This window comes from Setaria italica, chromosome IX (genome assembly GCF_000263155.2).
Source record: "Setaria italica strain Yugu1 chromosome IX, Setaria_italica_v2.0, whole genome shotgun sequence".
Lineage (NCBI taxonomy): Eukaryota > Viridiplantae > Streptophyta > Magnoliopsida > Poales > Poaceae > Setaria > Setaria italica.
The window spans coordinates 49,683,584-49,699,822 of record NC_028458.1 but is presented as its reverse complement, the minus strand read 5'-3'; the positions used below and the strand labels follow the sequence as shown (position 1 = coordinate 49,699,822).

The 16,239-nt window shown below is 46.9% G+C and overlaps 1 protein-coding gene across 1 annotated transcript; it reads right to left on the bottom strand.

The window, feature by feature from the left end:
• Nucleotides 1–14,402: 14,402 nt before the first annotated feature.
• On the bottom strand, nucleotides 14,403–15,984 carry LOC101779066. Its single transcript, XM_004984721.3, has one exon. The coding sequence runs from the start codon at nucleotides 15,584–15,586 to the stop codon at nucleotides 14,576–14,578; it is 1,011 nt and encodes a 336-aa protein (XP_004984778.1). The 5' UTR covers nucleotides 15,587–15,984; the 3' UTR covers nucleotides 14,403–14,575.
• Between the last annotated feature and the right edge of the window lie 255 nt (nucleotides 15,985–16,239).

The window sequence follows — 16,239 nt, the reverse complement described above, 5'->3', positions numbered from 1 at the left end:
TTCCTTCGAGGCTTACAACAAGAATAACTTTAAATTTGATTTATGGAACTGAAAATTTTCAATGATATTCAACTATGCAGAATTATTATTATTATTATTTTGCGTTTTATTTTAGCACGTGTCTAATGAAATATATGTATCGTGTGAATGCTGCCAAGAGTTTTCAATAAATGGCAGCGCACTTAGCTGCATGTTTGAAATACTTTCAAATTACATCTATGCAAACTGTAATACTTCTATTTCTCTTGCTTGTATCTGAATTCCTTTTATTCACACATCATAAAATATGATTGAATTCTTGGCTTAACTAACAAAAGAGTTAACATCAATAAGAAATTATGAGTTATCTGATTTCACTCATGGTTAACAAGCATAACGACGTGCACGGTTCATAAGTTGTTTTGTTCATGTAAACCGATCAAAGCCAACAATAAGATTACCCGATTCCCTAGTGTTAACATGCAAAAAGTTGAAACTTCATTACATTTACTCAGTATCACTACTTGGAGAGGAAATATGCGATCGTGTACCTCCATCATCATTGTCGGGTAGGCACGGCAGACTCGGGTGGCAGAGCGAGAGGGAGGGGGAAGTGAGGGCGAGTGACGGGGAGTGAGGCGAACAGCAAACGAGTGGGTCAAGATTTGGGTTGCGATCTATTGGGCACTGCTACTGCTGAGCGTAGCACGCATAATATGATGAGTATATTATATAAATAATACTAGTGTTACTGGGTCTCATCCCTCATCCCATCAGCTCTCAGCTTAATAATAAGGTGATGGAGTTTGATTTCTACGCTCATCGTGTCGGCAAGGGCAAAAATTCCTACAACAATACCCAGTACACAATATATATGACGTTGGGGGTAGGTACCCCCGAATAACACATTGCACCACGAAAAGCATGTTTTAGGTAGTGTTTATAACTTGATATAGGAGGATACCCATAATGACCCGACATTCCGATTATACTAATTAGTATCATGATTAGGTCAAACTTTAGTAACAAAAAATCTCCTCTCTAGAAAAGCCTAAAAAGGATCAAAATCAAGTTTTCATGCCAAATAGCAATTGAATTGCTAAGCATATGCTCAGACTTAACCACTAACCAAGCCATGCCGATCGCTTTGAACCCAATTGACCAATGACTAGTCAGATCCCTCCATGTCAACCAATTCGGCATTGATGGTTGCACCGCTGCCATCTGCGATCGGACCGACAATTAATGTCGGGACACCACATCACATGCCAGGGACACTTGCCACATTACACCCCCCCTCCCCTCTCCCCCCCCACTTGGGCCACCTGTCAGCTCAAACTATCCACTTCACCACGCTCATTCTTATCCAAGCATCACTTTTCTTCTCACCCTCTCACATCCTCTCACTCCATTCTCTTGCTCAAGCCATGAAGGATGAACCATAGAGCTGAACCCTCACACCCTCTCTTGCTCAAGCCTAAGGATTCATTCAAGATGATCATGGAAGCTCAACCATGGGACCATGAGGGAGTTATGAGCAAGGACTTCATCACCAACCCTCTAATCCAACTTAGGTCCTATGCTTGTATATTGCTTGACCATGCTAAGCCTCTAATACCCTTGAATCCTTCCATAATCAATCCTAACCTAGGACTAGCTTCCAACCCTAACTATTCCCCACTTTTCATCATATATACCATAGAACTTGTACCTCTTGTTGCAAGATGAAATTGGATAATCAAACTAGCCCAACCACCTCTAGAATGCCCTAGCAACAACCCTTGTCCAAAACACACTGCAGAATGAATTTAGCAAGACCTTAACTCAGTAAATTCTTCGAGGCATGTGATCGGACCAGCGCCAATTGATGTCACTTTGACATCCCCCAGCCTAACTTATACGAACCCTTACATCTCTGCACGACTATGACAGATCTAGGGCAGTCAACGAGTGGAGCTCGAGCAAGCCTGCTACCTCAAGTTCGAGCTTGATTTCATCTTGAGCTGAGCTCGAGCGAGCCTGACATAACGATCGAGCTTGGCTTGACTGAAGCTTGAGCTTGACTTGAGAAAGCTCATCAAGGCTTGTTTACATGTTTCTTCATAGAGGATAAAAGTAATTCATGGGAATGATTCATCTGCTGACCATACAAAATAGGAAAAACTTTCAACTACATGCTAGCTAGGGTGTGGTCACGTAGTGGTAGGGCTTGTAGGCATGCGTATGAACGTGGGATGTGCCAATGTGAGGTCTGATGAGCTCATGTCTTTGAAGTTTTAAGGTAGCCTAAAGGGAACTATAAGTCTAGAACACATATCACATATGGGGGCTTCAAAATTAGAAGCTCGTCGAAGGCTCGAGCTCGGCTCATCAAATCTCACGAGCTTTCGAGTAGGCTTGAGCTCAGCTTGTTTATCAGTCGAGCCGATCTCAAATCAAACCTATAGCGAGCCGAGTTTGAGTAGCTTGCAAGCCTCGATCTTTTTTAACAGCCCTAGACGGATCACCGCACACAATGGTTATACTGTGAAACTTAGACAAAACCAAAATCTATTTTGACCAAGCCCCACGCACTGGGTCGGTCGGGCTGCCTACTGCTAGATGCAATGCAAGAGCAAGAGTCATGCATATGTGAATGTCCACATCCATCATGAAGCAAAGTCAGACCATCACATGCCACACCCACTATCCATGTAAGTTGATAAGAAGTCAAACTTTGATGTGTGGACGATGAACGACTGTTGATCCACACGCGACATTGAACGTTTTGTTCATCACCATCGTAGCATCTATTGAACAATACGACATCAAGGCTAGAGGCAGGTAAGTGGTCAGCCCTAGCATGATTTTGGATTTGGAGTAAATCATTTTCTATTTACATACTTGTCAAATTGTTCTACCGATCAAGTGATCCAGCCTAGCACAATCGTACACATGCCACATGGTCATAATGCGTTCTTGGCTTCTTGGCTCTTACACCGGAAATCAGAATCAGTATATTTTGAATCCGGTTCTACTAACTCCGCATTATTGGGTCAACCATCAAGACTCGATCATGCGCAAAATCCCCTCCCCTCTAGTTAACATGGAATTTATCTTCAATTTTTCATCTCTCACCAACACCGTTGTTGTTTTAATTAATTTTGTTGTGTTTGTGATTCATGGTTCATGAAACACGAGGTCGATTAATTTCTGATGTCTTCTAATGTTAGTGTGACGACTGATCCCAAATCTCTCGAGTTAATCTTAATCCGAGTCCCTAATCCCCATCTCAGCTTCCCCGAGTTTAAGTACTCAACCTCCAGCCCCGGTTCCGACCCCGCCGACCCCAACTCATCCGCCGGATCCTTCTAAGTCTTCCCACAACGCCTCCCTTCAATCTGAGCAGTGGACCAACCGAGACTGACCGGTGGACCCACAAAATCTTTCCCCCAGATCTCCCGAGGCAGACGCACTCGAGTGGCATGCCCGCTCCAGAGTTCCTCCACCGCGTGGCTCAACTTCTCCGACCTCGCCGCTCCGTCCCATCGCCGGCCGCGACCGGATGGATATCCGCGCCCCTTCCCCAATCGCAGCGGAAGCCCTCTACGACCCTTTCTGCAGCACCTCGCAACCCGCGCCTATCATCACCTCGCCGGACCCCCGGCTGCGGAGCCCGGTTCCTCCCGGCTTTTCCGCCACCCCTCCACAGTCACGCCGCCCCGGTCCGCGCTACGCGACGATTCCTCCTCCGCCAACCCCGACCCCGGCTGCGACAGTCCCTTTTCCCACCTTGTCAGAGCTGCGCCCGACAGTCTGTTGCTTCGCGCTCGCTCGCGCGACCGCAGCCCGCCTGTCTTCTCACCTGTGCGCCCTCGCTTCTAGCGCCGTTCCCTCGGTCACGTCCATCAGATCCGCCGCACAATGACGCCCGCCTCCGCCAAATCTCAACCACCGGCAAAACCGCTCCTGCGCCGCCCTACCTCTGGTGCCCAATGGCCGACGGTGTCGTCCCCAAAGTCCTGCTCCGCCGCCCCGCTGCTCAATCTCCGCCCCGGCAGAGCACTCGATCGCTTCTTCTCGGTCTTCGTGCTACTCCAGCTCTCTCTCTTCCGCTTAGCTATAAAAGGGAATGCCAGAGCCCCGCCGGAGTCCCCTTCGCCATTGCTGCCTTGCTGTCGTTCCTTTGTTCGTGCTCAGCGCTACTGCCTAAGTCCCTGAGGAACTCTCCTCTCTGCTCCACGCCCGCCCTTCCAATCCACCCCGCCGCTTACTCCTCCGCGCTGCGCAAGAGCTTACTTGTTTCCACAAGAAGCGCCGCCGTCGCCGTCGGAGCACCGCCAGGCATCGCCGCTGCAAATCTTAGTGCTCCAGTTCCTCTGCCCAAGTCTGCTCCTTCCCGACCCCAAGCTTCACCTCTGAACCGAAGGTAAGCTGCCGACCCCTTCTGTTCGTCCGACTCTTTTCCGCCTCGTCCGACCCTATCCGTTCGACCGACCCCTTTCTCCATCTCACCCGACCCTGTCTGTTTCGCCGACCCTTTCTCTGCCTCGCCCGAGGGCTCGGCTGCATCCTTTTCCTAGACCCGAGGGTATATGTGTAAAGATTTGGGGACTTCTCTGTGTTAAGTCTGAGGACCCCCAGCACATCTATTCCTCTAGTTTAAGGGTCAGACCATAAGCTTCTTCCTATCCGACCCTTTTACCTTGTTCTTCTCCAACTCAAGTGAACTTCCTCACTTTTTTCGTAGCCTTGCTACAAAGTTTCTGGGCTAGAACTCGCAAGTGTTGCTGTTGAAATAATCGTCTAAATGCTAACCCCCTGCATTGCATTCGTGTAGAGCTGCATCTCGCCGACGGTTTCTACGAGCTGCACCCGGCGCTGGAAGACGAAGCTGCAACCGAGCTCCCACTTCCAGAAGCCGAAGCCGCCCAAGCAGAAGAGCAGCTTCCCTCCTCCTCGTTCGAAGGCAATCCCTGGAGCATGAACCCAATTTTCCCAAACTTGCGCATGCCTTCTCCATCTTGTTTTGTGCATTTACGTATAGGTGTTGTTTGAAACCATAGATTGCATGACTTAGTTCCCTTGAGTTGAACACTAGTCTGTTGGGTCCGAGTAGTTGATATGCTTAATAAGGAGCGGTAAAAGCCGAGTGATCTCCTGTCACTCGCGAGTTGTAGGAGTTGATTGTTTTCCTTCTGTCACAACCATAAGGACGATGGATGGGGCATGGTTTTGGTTAACTCTTTGGTGGTCGGCTGATCACCCCGTCTGTCTATGAAACTTGTTAAGGCCCAACAGTGGTGGCGTTCGTGATCAAGTGTTTGAAAGTACTAACCTCATACTCAGTATGGGATGAGGAAGCCGAGTACCGGATTGAACCTAGACGTGAGCGGTCGCCCCATTATCCTTGGAACGGAGTTCCCCTGCGGCCGCACGTGGTGGCAAGTGTGGTCACAGAATGGCAGAGGCCGGGTCTGTGAAACATTGCACCAAAGGAAATGGGCCCGACACGGGTTAGGGAATTGATGGGGAAGGCCGACACAGGAAGCGACCCTCGATGGTGCGCGGATATCGTGAGGTTAGGTTCACCATGCATGGTTAAAGAACTCGAATCGATTCGTCTGCCTCTCACAGCTTGAGACTACTTGATCGCTATGCTACCCTGAGTAACAAAGGAATATGATGATGACATGGTTTTGATGATGTTATATTACCCTTTGGTTGGTTCTATGTTTGCTTATAGTAAGTTGCTCACTTAGACCAGATAATGAACTTAGAACCTGAGCTAAAACTTTGAAAATAAGGATCTACATAGTGCTTTTGGCAAACAAAACCCCCTCAACCAAAGAGCCGACATGTCTAGAAGTGGTGGAGTAGTTTACTCCCGTCGGTGAAGTCTTGTTGAGCTTAGTAGCTCAGCTTGGTTGTGGCTTTTCTTTTTCAGGTGAAGTTGCTGCTCCCGAGTCCTCCCCTGTTGGCACTTGGCCGCCCCAACTCCCTCCGGGTTGGACGGTCGAGTGGGATCCCTCCTCGGACGGCGAGGAGAGGGATCACTCACGTCTTGGCAGGCCTCACCAAGGACGTCCGACCCCGACGAAGTAGCTTCCGCTCGTTTTTGCCTTCTGTCTGTTTCGTTTGAACCTTGTAAAACTCTGATGTTGTTTGATGTTGAACTAAAATGGCCAATTTATTTAACTCGGTGGACTTGTTGTATTCTCTGGAACCACTCACCTTCGTGTGGGTTTTGCTAAACTCGGTCCTGTCAAAGTGGTTAAATCGGAGGGAATCCGACGGCATCTCGAGTTAGCCCGATTAAGGCCGAGTGTCGCATGTTAGGCGACTTAACCGTGCCGTGATTTGGCTAATCCGAGGTGGATCCGCCACAGCTAGGAAATATGATTTCGGTTATGAAAAGTGGAAGAAGAAAAAAAATGTACTTGGAATATTCTCTCACAAGATACAATTCAAGGTTCGGTTTGCATTCATTCCTACGTTGCAAATAGATAATATGTGATAGCTACCATTCTTATACAACTTCTTCTATTTCAAATTGTAAGTTATTTTGAGTTTTACTAGTTCATAAACTCGTGCTCGCACATGGACTAATAATTTTAAAAATTATAGTTATTTAAAAATTAATTCTGTGACTAATAATCAAATTATTTATCTTCAACACTTTTATTTGTTTAATATTCTTACAATACTCTAGTTTTGATTGACATTAATTTTCTTACAATACTTTTTCATCCATATTCATATTTTTTCACCTTATGGCATACCTCCATACATTGCATTTATCATTGAAAATCAGTATTTTTCATCACTGCCTCCCATACGTGTATAAATGGTCTACACATTTTTTTGACCGAAGTCAGCAGGAGAAGCTCCTACCTATTTTTTATAATTTTTTTATTCCAGACCTATTTAATTCGCTCCCACTGGAAGTCGAACCCACGCTTGCTGAGTACTATTGAGATGCTCTGACCACTAGACTAGAGACCCTTTCGCTAAATGGTCTACACATCGACACACATCATGCATATATACCTTAACTTAGTATTTCTACATTAAAAATAACAAAATGGGTATAGAATCATATATTTGTTTACTTTTGATATTTCTATACAAAGAACATGTAGATAATTAGATTAAAAGTTAGGTGCTTACTTTAGGTTATTTTAATAGTGGGTAATTTAGATACAAATTTATAAAAGCATTTTAAGTTATTTTTATAATGACATGTATGGATAGTTTAGATGCAGATTATTTGTTACAATAAATTAATTTTTTTATAATGCGAAGGTGGGTAATTTAGATATCGATTTAGGGTTTATTATATTACAAAATTACCCACCTGTGTCATTAGAATATTTTTACAATGACAGTGGTGGGTGATTTTTAGAAAATATAATAGACCACTAGCTATGACTATTAGAGTCTCTGGGATTGATGCCGAGTTGTATTTGAATTTTGTGAGAATTTCCTAGCGCATCTTGCACAATCTCCACTTTCTTTTTAAAAAAGTAAGGGGATATAGCTTACTATCAAAGATTGTTACGTTGAGCTCTCTCTCATTGGTTAAATATGCTTACAAAATACTTATATAGATATATTATTATTATCTTCAACTGATTGTGATAGACTTTAGTTACAAATTACTCTACAACTTTTTCATCAACATTTAGAATCTTTCTTTTTTTTCATTTTGCATCGCAGGTATGCGCTTGAATTTGTTTAATGGACTCTAAATTTGAACTATATTTTAACATGAAAAACTATATTCTCATCACTTTCTCTATATTTTTATAATGGGTGACACACACCATATTTATATATCTTAATTACTATTCTCTATATCAGTAGTGTAAGAAATAGGCAATTTAACATCATATATTGATATTTAATAAAAGTAATTTGGATTCAAATTTTTTAAAATAGCATATGTGAGTATAATGGTAGCTGTGGGCAATTTATGTGCAAATTTAATGTTTTATTTGATATTGGTAATTTAGATGAAGATTGTGTCGGTGTTTAGACCCGGCAACCTATCAAGAGGGGTGCTAGTGTTTAGTGCGTGGGGCTCGTTGAGATCAGGAACTCAAAGGTGAACTCGAACATATGATTTAGATAGGTTCGGGCCGCTAGATTGCGTAATACCCTATGTCCTGTGTGTTGGTTGTGTACTTATATTGTATTGGATTAAACTTGTTTAGAGGGGGTCCCTGCCTCGTCTTATATTCTCGGGGGCAGTGTTACAGGTCGGTTGTTTACAAGAATACTAGTTGGATTCGAGTAATTTCCTAATCCTACTCTAATTGCTATGAGTAATTTCTTAATCCTCGACTAGTTCTTGTCCTTCATGCAGACCACGTCGTCCTGCACCGTAGTCTGCATGTCTGACATGCCTCAGTGCATAGCCCTGAATCTAGGACTATCCAAACCTTGTGGTGGGCCTATAGATGTATATATGACAAGCCCTCGAGTACTTTTTAGTCAAATGCAATAGTCCCAAGTACCTTTGTAGACTTCTTCGACTAGTTTTTGGTGCTCTTCGAGTACTCCATTGGGTTGAGTCTTCAAAATGTACTTGATATGACCACAACATCAACCAACAAGTTACAACCTCCAATTTAAGTAACACCAACTCGAGTATCACCTACATCGACACCAGCCCAAGCCTTTGGTGGCCCAATTACATGTAGTTGAGCAAAGAAGCTATAACAAGAGGTGAACGCGCTACTTTATGAAGTTCAATTTAATATTAATGATAATTATACACTGCCTAAGTCGTGCACGTTGTTGTTGCTTAGGTTCACCAAGGAGGATGGCAAGAACACACAAGACGATGACTACAGAGAAGAACCACACTCGCAGTCGCATAGCTTTTGATTCCTAGAGGCTATGAAGGTGAATGAGCACATCTTGGAAAAATTATCAAGTCTAGTTTTCAATGCCACCAGAGCTGATCAGTTTGGAAATTCCATTGTTAAGATCCAACCATATTAGTGAAGAGTAGTCAGAAGGTCAACAATCGGCCAGATGTTCAACTCCCCATGCAAAACTATACCAATGTATAATATTTCGTGGAACATACTGCACATGGTCTGAAAACTTATCAAGTTAAGTTTCCAACGCAACCAACGGCATGTCATTTGGACTTTCCAAGGTGGAGTTATTGCCAAAATACTAAAGACTGCATAGAAGACCAACAACCACTCGGGAACAACTCAGGAACTCTTGTTTCGAGGAGACCCTTTCACAAAGTCTATCTTTTCTTTTTCATTTCGTGTTTATACCTATCTAGGAAGGTTGTTCCTAGTATAAATATCCTTGTACTCCTAAGCAAATGTAGACTTTGATAATTGATATACAAGCCCCCTTTGTTCAGCTGTGTGCTAACAAAACTTGAGAGTGATCTCTACCCCTTTGCTCTTGTGATTTCCTTCATGGGATTATAGAAGCGGTGGCCTCATCCGCTCCCAATTGGTGCTCCTACTCCCTTCAAGGTTTGCCTTGATTGGTTGTAGGCTGTGTTGGTTGGTTCTTTGAGAGTGTGGTTGGGCAAATCCTCGATTTAGGTTGCCGGTTAAAGACAATGGTTGGCTTCGAGTTTTATTTGCCAGGTTGCACTAGTTATCGCTGCTTGCAGCAAGTTATCCGGCTGTTCTACAGCTAGTTATCTGATGATTGATCCTACGTCGTGAAGATCGGGACATCGTGTTGTATCATTTGGTATCAAGAGCCATCGTTGCTGCGGTAGGATTCTTTACCCTTAGCTACATATATATATTTGTCTTTATCCTATCCACCAAAAAGCCAAAAAAAATTGTCAGAGCCTTTTGTTACAATCTGTTTATCTAGTGAGTTTTGTTAAGTTTTAATCGATTAGAGTCTTTGTTTAGTTGCTGATCATATTATCCTTTGCGTGTCCCTTTGTGCCTTTCCATATATTTGAAAATCCCCATAAAAAAACAACCAATTCTATCCTTTGCGTAAACTTTTATCCTATCAAGATAGCTACTGGTTGTATTTGGTTCTGTCCTTAATATTGTGCAAGTGTTATATCTGGTCTTGTTTAGTATCGTGTAAAAAAAAGAGTCAAAAAAGAAGAAGAAAGAAAGTTGCAAAAAAAAAGTATTGAGAAAGTTGGAAAAAAAAGAAGTGTTGGAAAGAAACAAGAACTATCAGATTGTTGATATGCAAGTGTTAAACCTGCGCATTAAGTTGTGTAACCAGTGTGCTATCCTTTTATTGGTGCAATTTTTGCTAGGTAATTCTTTTTTAAATTCATCATTCCTAGCATAATCCTTGTTTGCATCAATTCCGAAATTTCATTTGCGCGTGTGTTACTTTGGTTACATCTTTCATATCTTGTGATCAGCACTAGGCATTGATATCTATTTTAGATTGCTACTTAGCTTTACAACAACTAGAATTCAGATTGCTCCTTGTGCATCTTTCCCCACCGAGCTCCACAAATAAGCCACTGTAAATTGAACACGAGTCGTGTATTCGCTTAACCATCACTCTTTTACCACCACACATAGTACTTCTGTAATCTGCAGGGAACTCATAAGAGCTTTGGTTGGTAAGAGAAGGTGAGGTTGTGAGAGCTACCAAATTTTTATATTCCACAAATACCTATTGTTCATATTTTAGCTAACCTTACACAGGAAGATGGAAGATGTTGAGTAGCAAATTGTGTTACTATGGCACAATTTAATGAACTTCGGCAGAAGAGAGGCAAGACTGGTTGACCCAAGATCTTCGGGCTCTTATGGTTGAAATCAGAGGGCGTCGTCAACCTCATGATGGTGCAAGCAACCATGGTGAAGATGGATAAAATAGTGATGGAGGAGCTACTGTTAGAAGAGCTAGAGAACAAGAAAGGAGGAACCAAGGTGCTGCACATGGTAGAGGAAGAGAACGAGGTCGAAGAAATAATGACAATGATGAATCTAAAGATACGGATGAAGATAATCATTACCAATATCGCTTTGGTCACCGACGTCATAGAGGAGGCAACCATGAAGAGAGGTTTGGCAAACTGAAATTTACCATGCCAAAATTTGATGGAGGATCTGATCCTGAACCTTATTTCACTTGGAAGTTGAAGGTGCACAAGATTTTTCGCTTGCATAATTTTTCAGAGAAGAAGAAATTAGCCATGGCATCTCTTGAGTTTGATGGATATGCTCTGATATGGTGGGAACAACTTCTGCGTGATCGAGAAGAAGATGGAGAACATCCTATTGCGACATGGGATGAGATGAAGCGAGAAATGAGAATTCATTTTGTGCCAAAGCACTATCGGCGTGATCTTTTTGATAAATTGCAGAATCTGAAGCAAGAAAGTTTCTCTGTTGAGAAGTATTATAAAGAGATGGAGAAGGCTATAATTAGAGCCAATGTGTATGCGGATGAAGAGCAAACTATTGCATGTTTCATGGCTAGGTTACATCACAATATCCAGCCGCATTGTTGAGTTTCAGCCGTACCATCATCTTATTCATTTGGTACATCAAGCAACTAAAGCTGAACGCCAATTGCAGCAAGATGCTAAGAATGGCAAGCTCTTGTCATATGGCATGAGGACTATGTCAGGAGGAGGCAAGTCAATCTCGAGGATTACTGTTGCACCCTCATCGACGAAAAGCTCAAGTGGAGACTTACGTTCTAATGTGCAGGATGTTGTTAGAGGGAAGAATGTTGCTGCCCCAAGCACGAACTCTAAACTATTTTCATAATGGAATAGATGGGGTAGATTGGGGTTACTTTAATTTAGTTCATATAATGGCAGAGACACTATTTTCATAATGGAATAGATGGGTATATTTTTTAAAATACAATAGATCGAATGGCTATGATGATTGAGCCTACCAAATTGATGGCTAGATGTTTTGTTTTTTTAGAATTTCTAACCTTTCTCTATTTTTTTTAGTGTCCAGGTAGGATTTCTAGGTAGCTTCACGTGGCGGCTTCAAAAGAGACCTCCAATTAGTAATAGTATTTAATTTGGACGGATGGAGTACAAAGTAATAAGTTGCTGCTATTCAGAGGTGTTTGGATACAAGGTGCTAAACTTTAATAGTGTCACATCGGATGTTCGGATGCTAATTAGGAGAACTAAATATGAGTTAATTATAAAACTAATTGTAGAACCCTGTGCTAATTCGCGAGACGAATCTATTAAGCCTAATTAATCCATCATTAGTAAATGGTTACTGTAGCACCATATTATCAAATTATGGACTAATTAGGCTTAGTAGATTCATCTCGCAAATTACACTCCATCTGTGCAATTAGCTTTGTACGCCTATGTTTAGTAACATCCGATTTGACGGGTGTTAAACTTTAACAATAAATATTTAACACCCTGGAGCACAGGCCCTCAGTTACGAACATCGACACTGAACAGTAAATATAGCGATAGGTCTCTGCGACTCTGCGCTCTGGACAGAGACAAGAACTCTTCGCCAGTCTTCAGCGACCGGGAGGAGTTGACCTTTTACTGCCGCAGTACAGCTACGGTTTCTTTGCCCCCTGGGCGAACGGTCTCTCCTGTACCTGCAGGGTCGAGACACACGTAAAGGTTGGCCTGGCCTTCCCTGTCTCGCCGCGACTACGACCCGTGCACGCCAGTATGTCGTGCGGCATCGGTATCCTCGCGCAAAGAGCAGAGCGAGGAGCCCTGCCCCGCCCCAAAAAGCGTGGCCAAAACCTCGCGCCGCCCGGTCCGGTTGCCATCGCGGTCGCGGCATCGCCTTTGCTCCAGCACAGCCTGTGTTGGAGAACAGCGAAAAGTGCGTGCGCTCTCGTCTCCTACTGTCCTACACATGCGCGCCCGCACGCACTGGGCCAGCCGGCCGGCCAGCCACCGCGCAGCCACGATCCCTATCGCCGTTGGAACCAGATCCAAAAGGCCTCATGATACATTAGCAGTGCTACTCTACTGCCGCTTCTACAGTGCCAGACGCCCAGACCAGAGCAGCGTAACCGTGGCAGTGTGGCACCGAACCCGACGCGTCTCATTCATCTCGTTCTCTCGTCACATGGTGAGGTGAGGGGAGGTGCTCAGCATTTCAGCAAAGGTAAGTCTTTTTACGCTGCTGCTCTTGAGCCCTCTCCTCGTGCCTTTTACCGCTCTACTCGAGTAGTGCCTTTGCCGTTGCCTGGAGAAAACTAGGGCAAAGGGGCCATGGACAGCCCGCCAAGTTGCCCCGTGCAAAGGGGCTTTTATCATCCCCGGGGCTCCAAAGCGTGAAATTCCTGGGCCTCGCTTTGGCGATTCCTGCACGTTCCACCGCTCTCCCTACTGTCTTATAGCCTCGCAAAAGTAGAGAACCCTTCGTTCTAGCCGCTAAAAGCCGGTGGCACTAAGAAGCATAGCATAGCAGTAACAGAAGCTAGCAAAAAATGTGAAATCAGGATGTGATTGAGCGCAGCCGAGACCCATCTTCACTGTCAATCTGCTCGGACTTTTACAGTGTTTTGGGCTCCAACTTGTACACTTCCTTTAAATTCTGCACGATCTTCATGTCTTTAATTTAACCCAACCCAACGAACCCTGGTTCTTTCAAGTCTTGTTTTATTTGTTCTCAAGAACAAGGGAACATGCCATTCTTGCCACGGCCCGCGCCACGCCATTGAATGCGGTCAAAGAATTAAGACCCTCCTAGTACCACCACCGCATTGCCTGCCGGAGCGACCATGACAAAGAAAACAGAGGCCCGTCAGGTCATGTGCGGCCGGTGCGGCCGGCCGCGGCCGCGGCCGCCGATGGAGCGCGGGTGGTTGCGCACCCGCACCACGGCACCAGCATCCCCCTCGCGACCTCCCTTTCCGGCCTTCAATGATGCCGACGCTTTGGCCGGCCTATCGCGCTGCGCGCTTTTCCTCGGCGATCCGCCCGCTCATCATGCCGCCGATCCATCATCTACTCCACCACCCCAATCCCAATCCAATCCCCCACCGGCATCGCCGCGAGAATAAGATCTCGCCGCGCCCCCGGCCCGGACCCCGCGCTGTTCCGAGACCAGCAGGCGCCGGCACCCGGCAGCGGCGCAGCGCTCCTGGCGGTATGGAGTCGTGGAGAGGAGAGGCACTGCAGCAGCTGCAGCGGGCAGTGCCTGCTGCTGGTAGTGTACAGCTCGAGCTCGTAGCTGCTCTGCCGAGCAGAGATGACGTTGCCGTTCAGGCTTGCCGTTCTGGCGCTCTTTACTCGCACTGAATGGGCGGCCGCGCGGCAGTTGGTCAGGCAATCCTGAACCGGCAACGGCGGACCAGGAGTAACGCCGATCAAGACAACGTGGTCCTGCTCCTGTTGTTTGTTTTTCTTTTCTTTCCCTAACAAAAAATGGCGTCATCTACAGCACTCTGAAACCTGAATGGAGCACAGAATGTTGCGTCACCTCCAAGTGTCGACGCCGCGCGAGGTTCTCTGAACCACGAACCTGAAATTCCTTTCCTTTTTCATCACAAGAATTTGGAGCACGAGATGAGATAAAAAAAGAAGAAGAATTTGAATTTCACGCGTAAGCAAGAAAGAGTGGACAAACTTCACATTATTGCTGTGATCACTTTTGAACTACATTTTGCACGCGACACGTCGCCGCTAGTGGCAGTAAGCTACTCCAGCTGATCGAGCCGGGTTGCCAGGCCAGGAAGGGCCGGAGCAGAGGGCGGCATCGCTGACGCTCTTCCTGGCGAGCCCGAGCTGCTGCTGCGAACGCTTGCAGTAGGCGATGGCGCCCTGGATCAGCCCCTCGGACTCCGACCGGGCGCTGCTGCTCCGCTTCAGCCCCGGCCCGACGCCGGTGGCGGCGGCGACGGCTCCGGAGCTCCTCCTCGCCGAGGACGAGGACAGCGGCTTCGATGGAGCTGCAACGGCGGGGGCCGTCGCCGCGTGCCGCCACTTGATCACGCCGGAGAAGGACTTGCGCTGCCGGACGGCGGCCGCGGCGAGCTCCTCCTCGTCCATCAGCTTCTCCTGCTCGATGCTGCTCCGCAGGGTGGTCGGCGCCGCCCTGCCGCCGCTGCTGCTGTGGTGGTGGTTGCCGTTCTTGATTTGCCCGAACGGCGCCTTGCAGCTGCCGCTCTTGGCCTCGCCAGACGGTGGCGACGCCCTGGCCCTGGGCCGGACGTCGGCGCCGCGGCATTGCTCGTCGGAGCAAGACGTCCTGGCAAACAGGGACCGGAAGAAGGCCCGCGACGCCAGCAGCTTGGCGTGCACCGTCCTCGCGGCCTTCCTGCGCCGGGACCCCTCCTTGCGCATCCTCACCACCGGCGACGGCGCGTCGCGGAACCCGGCGGAGTGCGAGTGCTGCAGCGGCGCCACCGTGGCGGCGCTCCTCCTGCCTGCGCCGCCACAGCCGCCGCCGCCGGCATCAACCTCCTGGACCTTGCCGCCCGCCCTCGTCGCCGTCGCGGCCTTGTGCGGAGGCGCCGCGGCCGCCAGCCTGCCCCGGCAGAGCAGCTCGTCCGCCGCGCCTCCGCTCCGGCGCACCCGGAACTCGAACTCCCCCCACGAGCTGAGATCCAGGTCGATGTATTCCTCCTCGACGAACGAGCACACGCTAGCCATTGTTGCGGCGCCGCAGTGCTGAGCCGTGGCTCTGGGGCACATTGCTCGCTCCGAGCCTCCGACGACGGGCCGGGCGAATTGGGGGAGAAGATGGGTTAATATGGGGAGGCAGCTTCAGGGGTTTGAAAAATTTTATGGGCAAGCAATGGCAGTGTGGCCAGCGGCAGTGGGCAGTGGCAGTGTGGCAGGGCAGGGAGGGATCCAAGAAAACAGAATGGGGGTGGGGGTGGTAGGCTGGGGCCCTCCTTGTCTTGGAGGCTGGCTCACTGGCTGGGGCTGGATGAATGATTCCAGGGTTTGTCTTGTGCTCACTCACACTCACTCCTGGATCACATCATCAGATGTGGGTGTGCTCTTCAGCTTCAGCATCTTCTTGGAGTATTTGCACTGTGCCTTTGCATTGCGTATTGTACACTGTACAGTATAGTGTACCACTCCCAGTCTACCAGAATTCACAAAGCAGACAGTAACCAGATTTGTGTACTTTGGAAGATGTAATCATGGCTCAAAATGTGGTTGAAGAATGAAGAGGGTCAGTGTGGTGGACTGGTGGGGGATGATAATTGAGTCCTTGGCTGTTAGCCTGTTACTGGCACTGCTGCACATTTTCTTTCACAGGTGGTGTCAGAACCAAAGTCAGCAGAAACTACCGAGAACACAAGATTGTTACTCGTACCTTTTTACCGCTTGTTAGA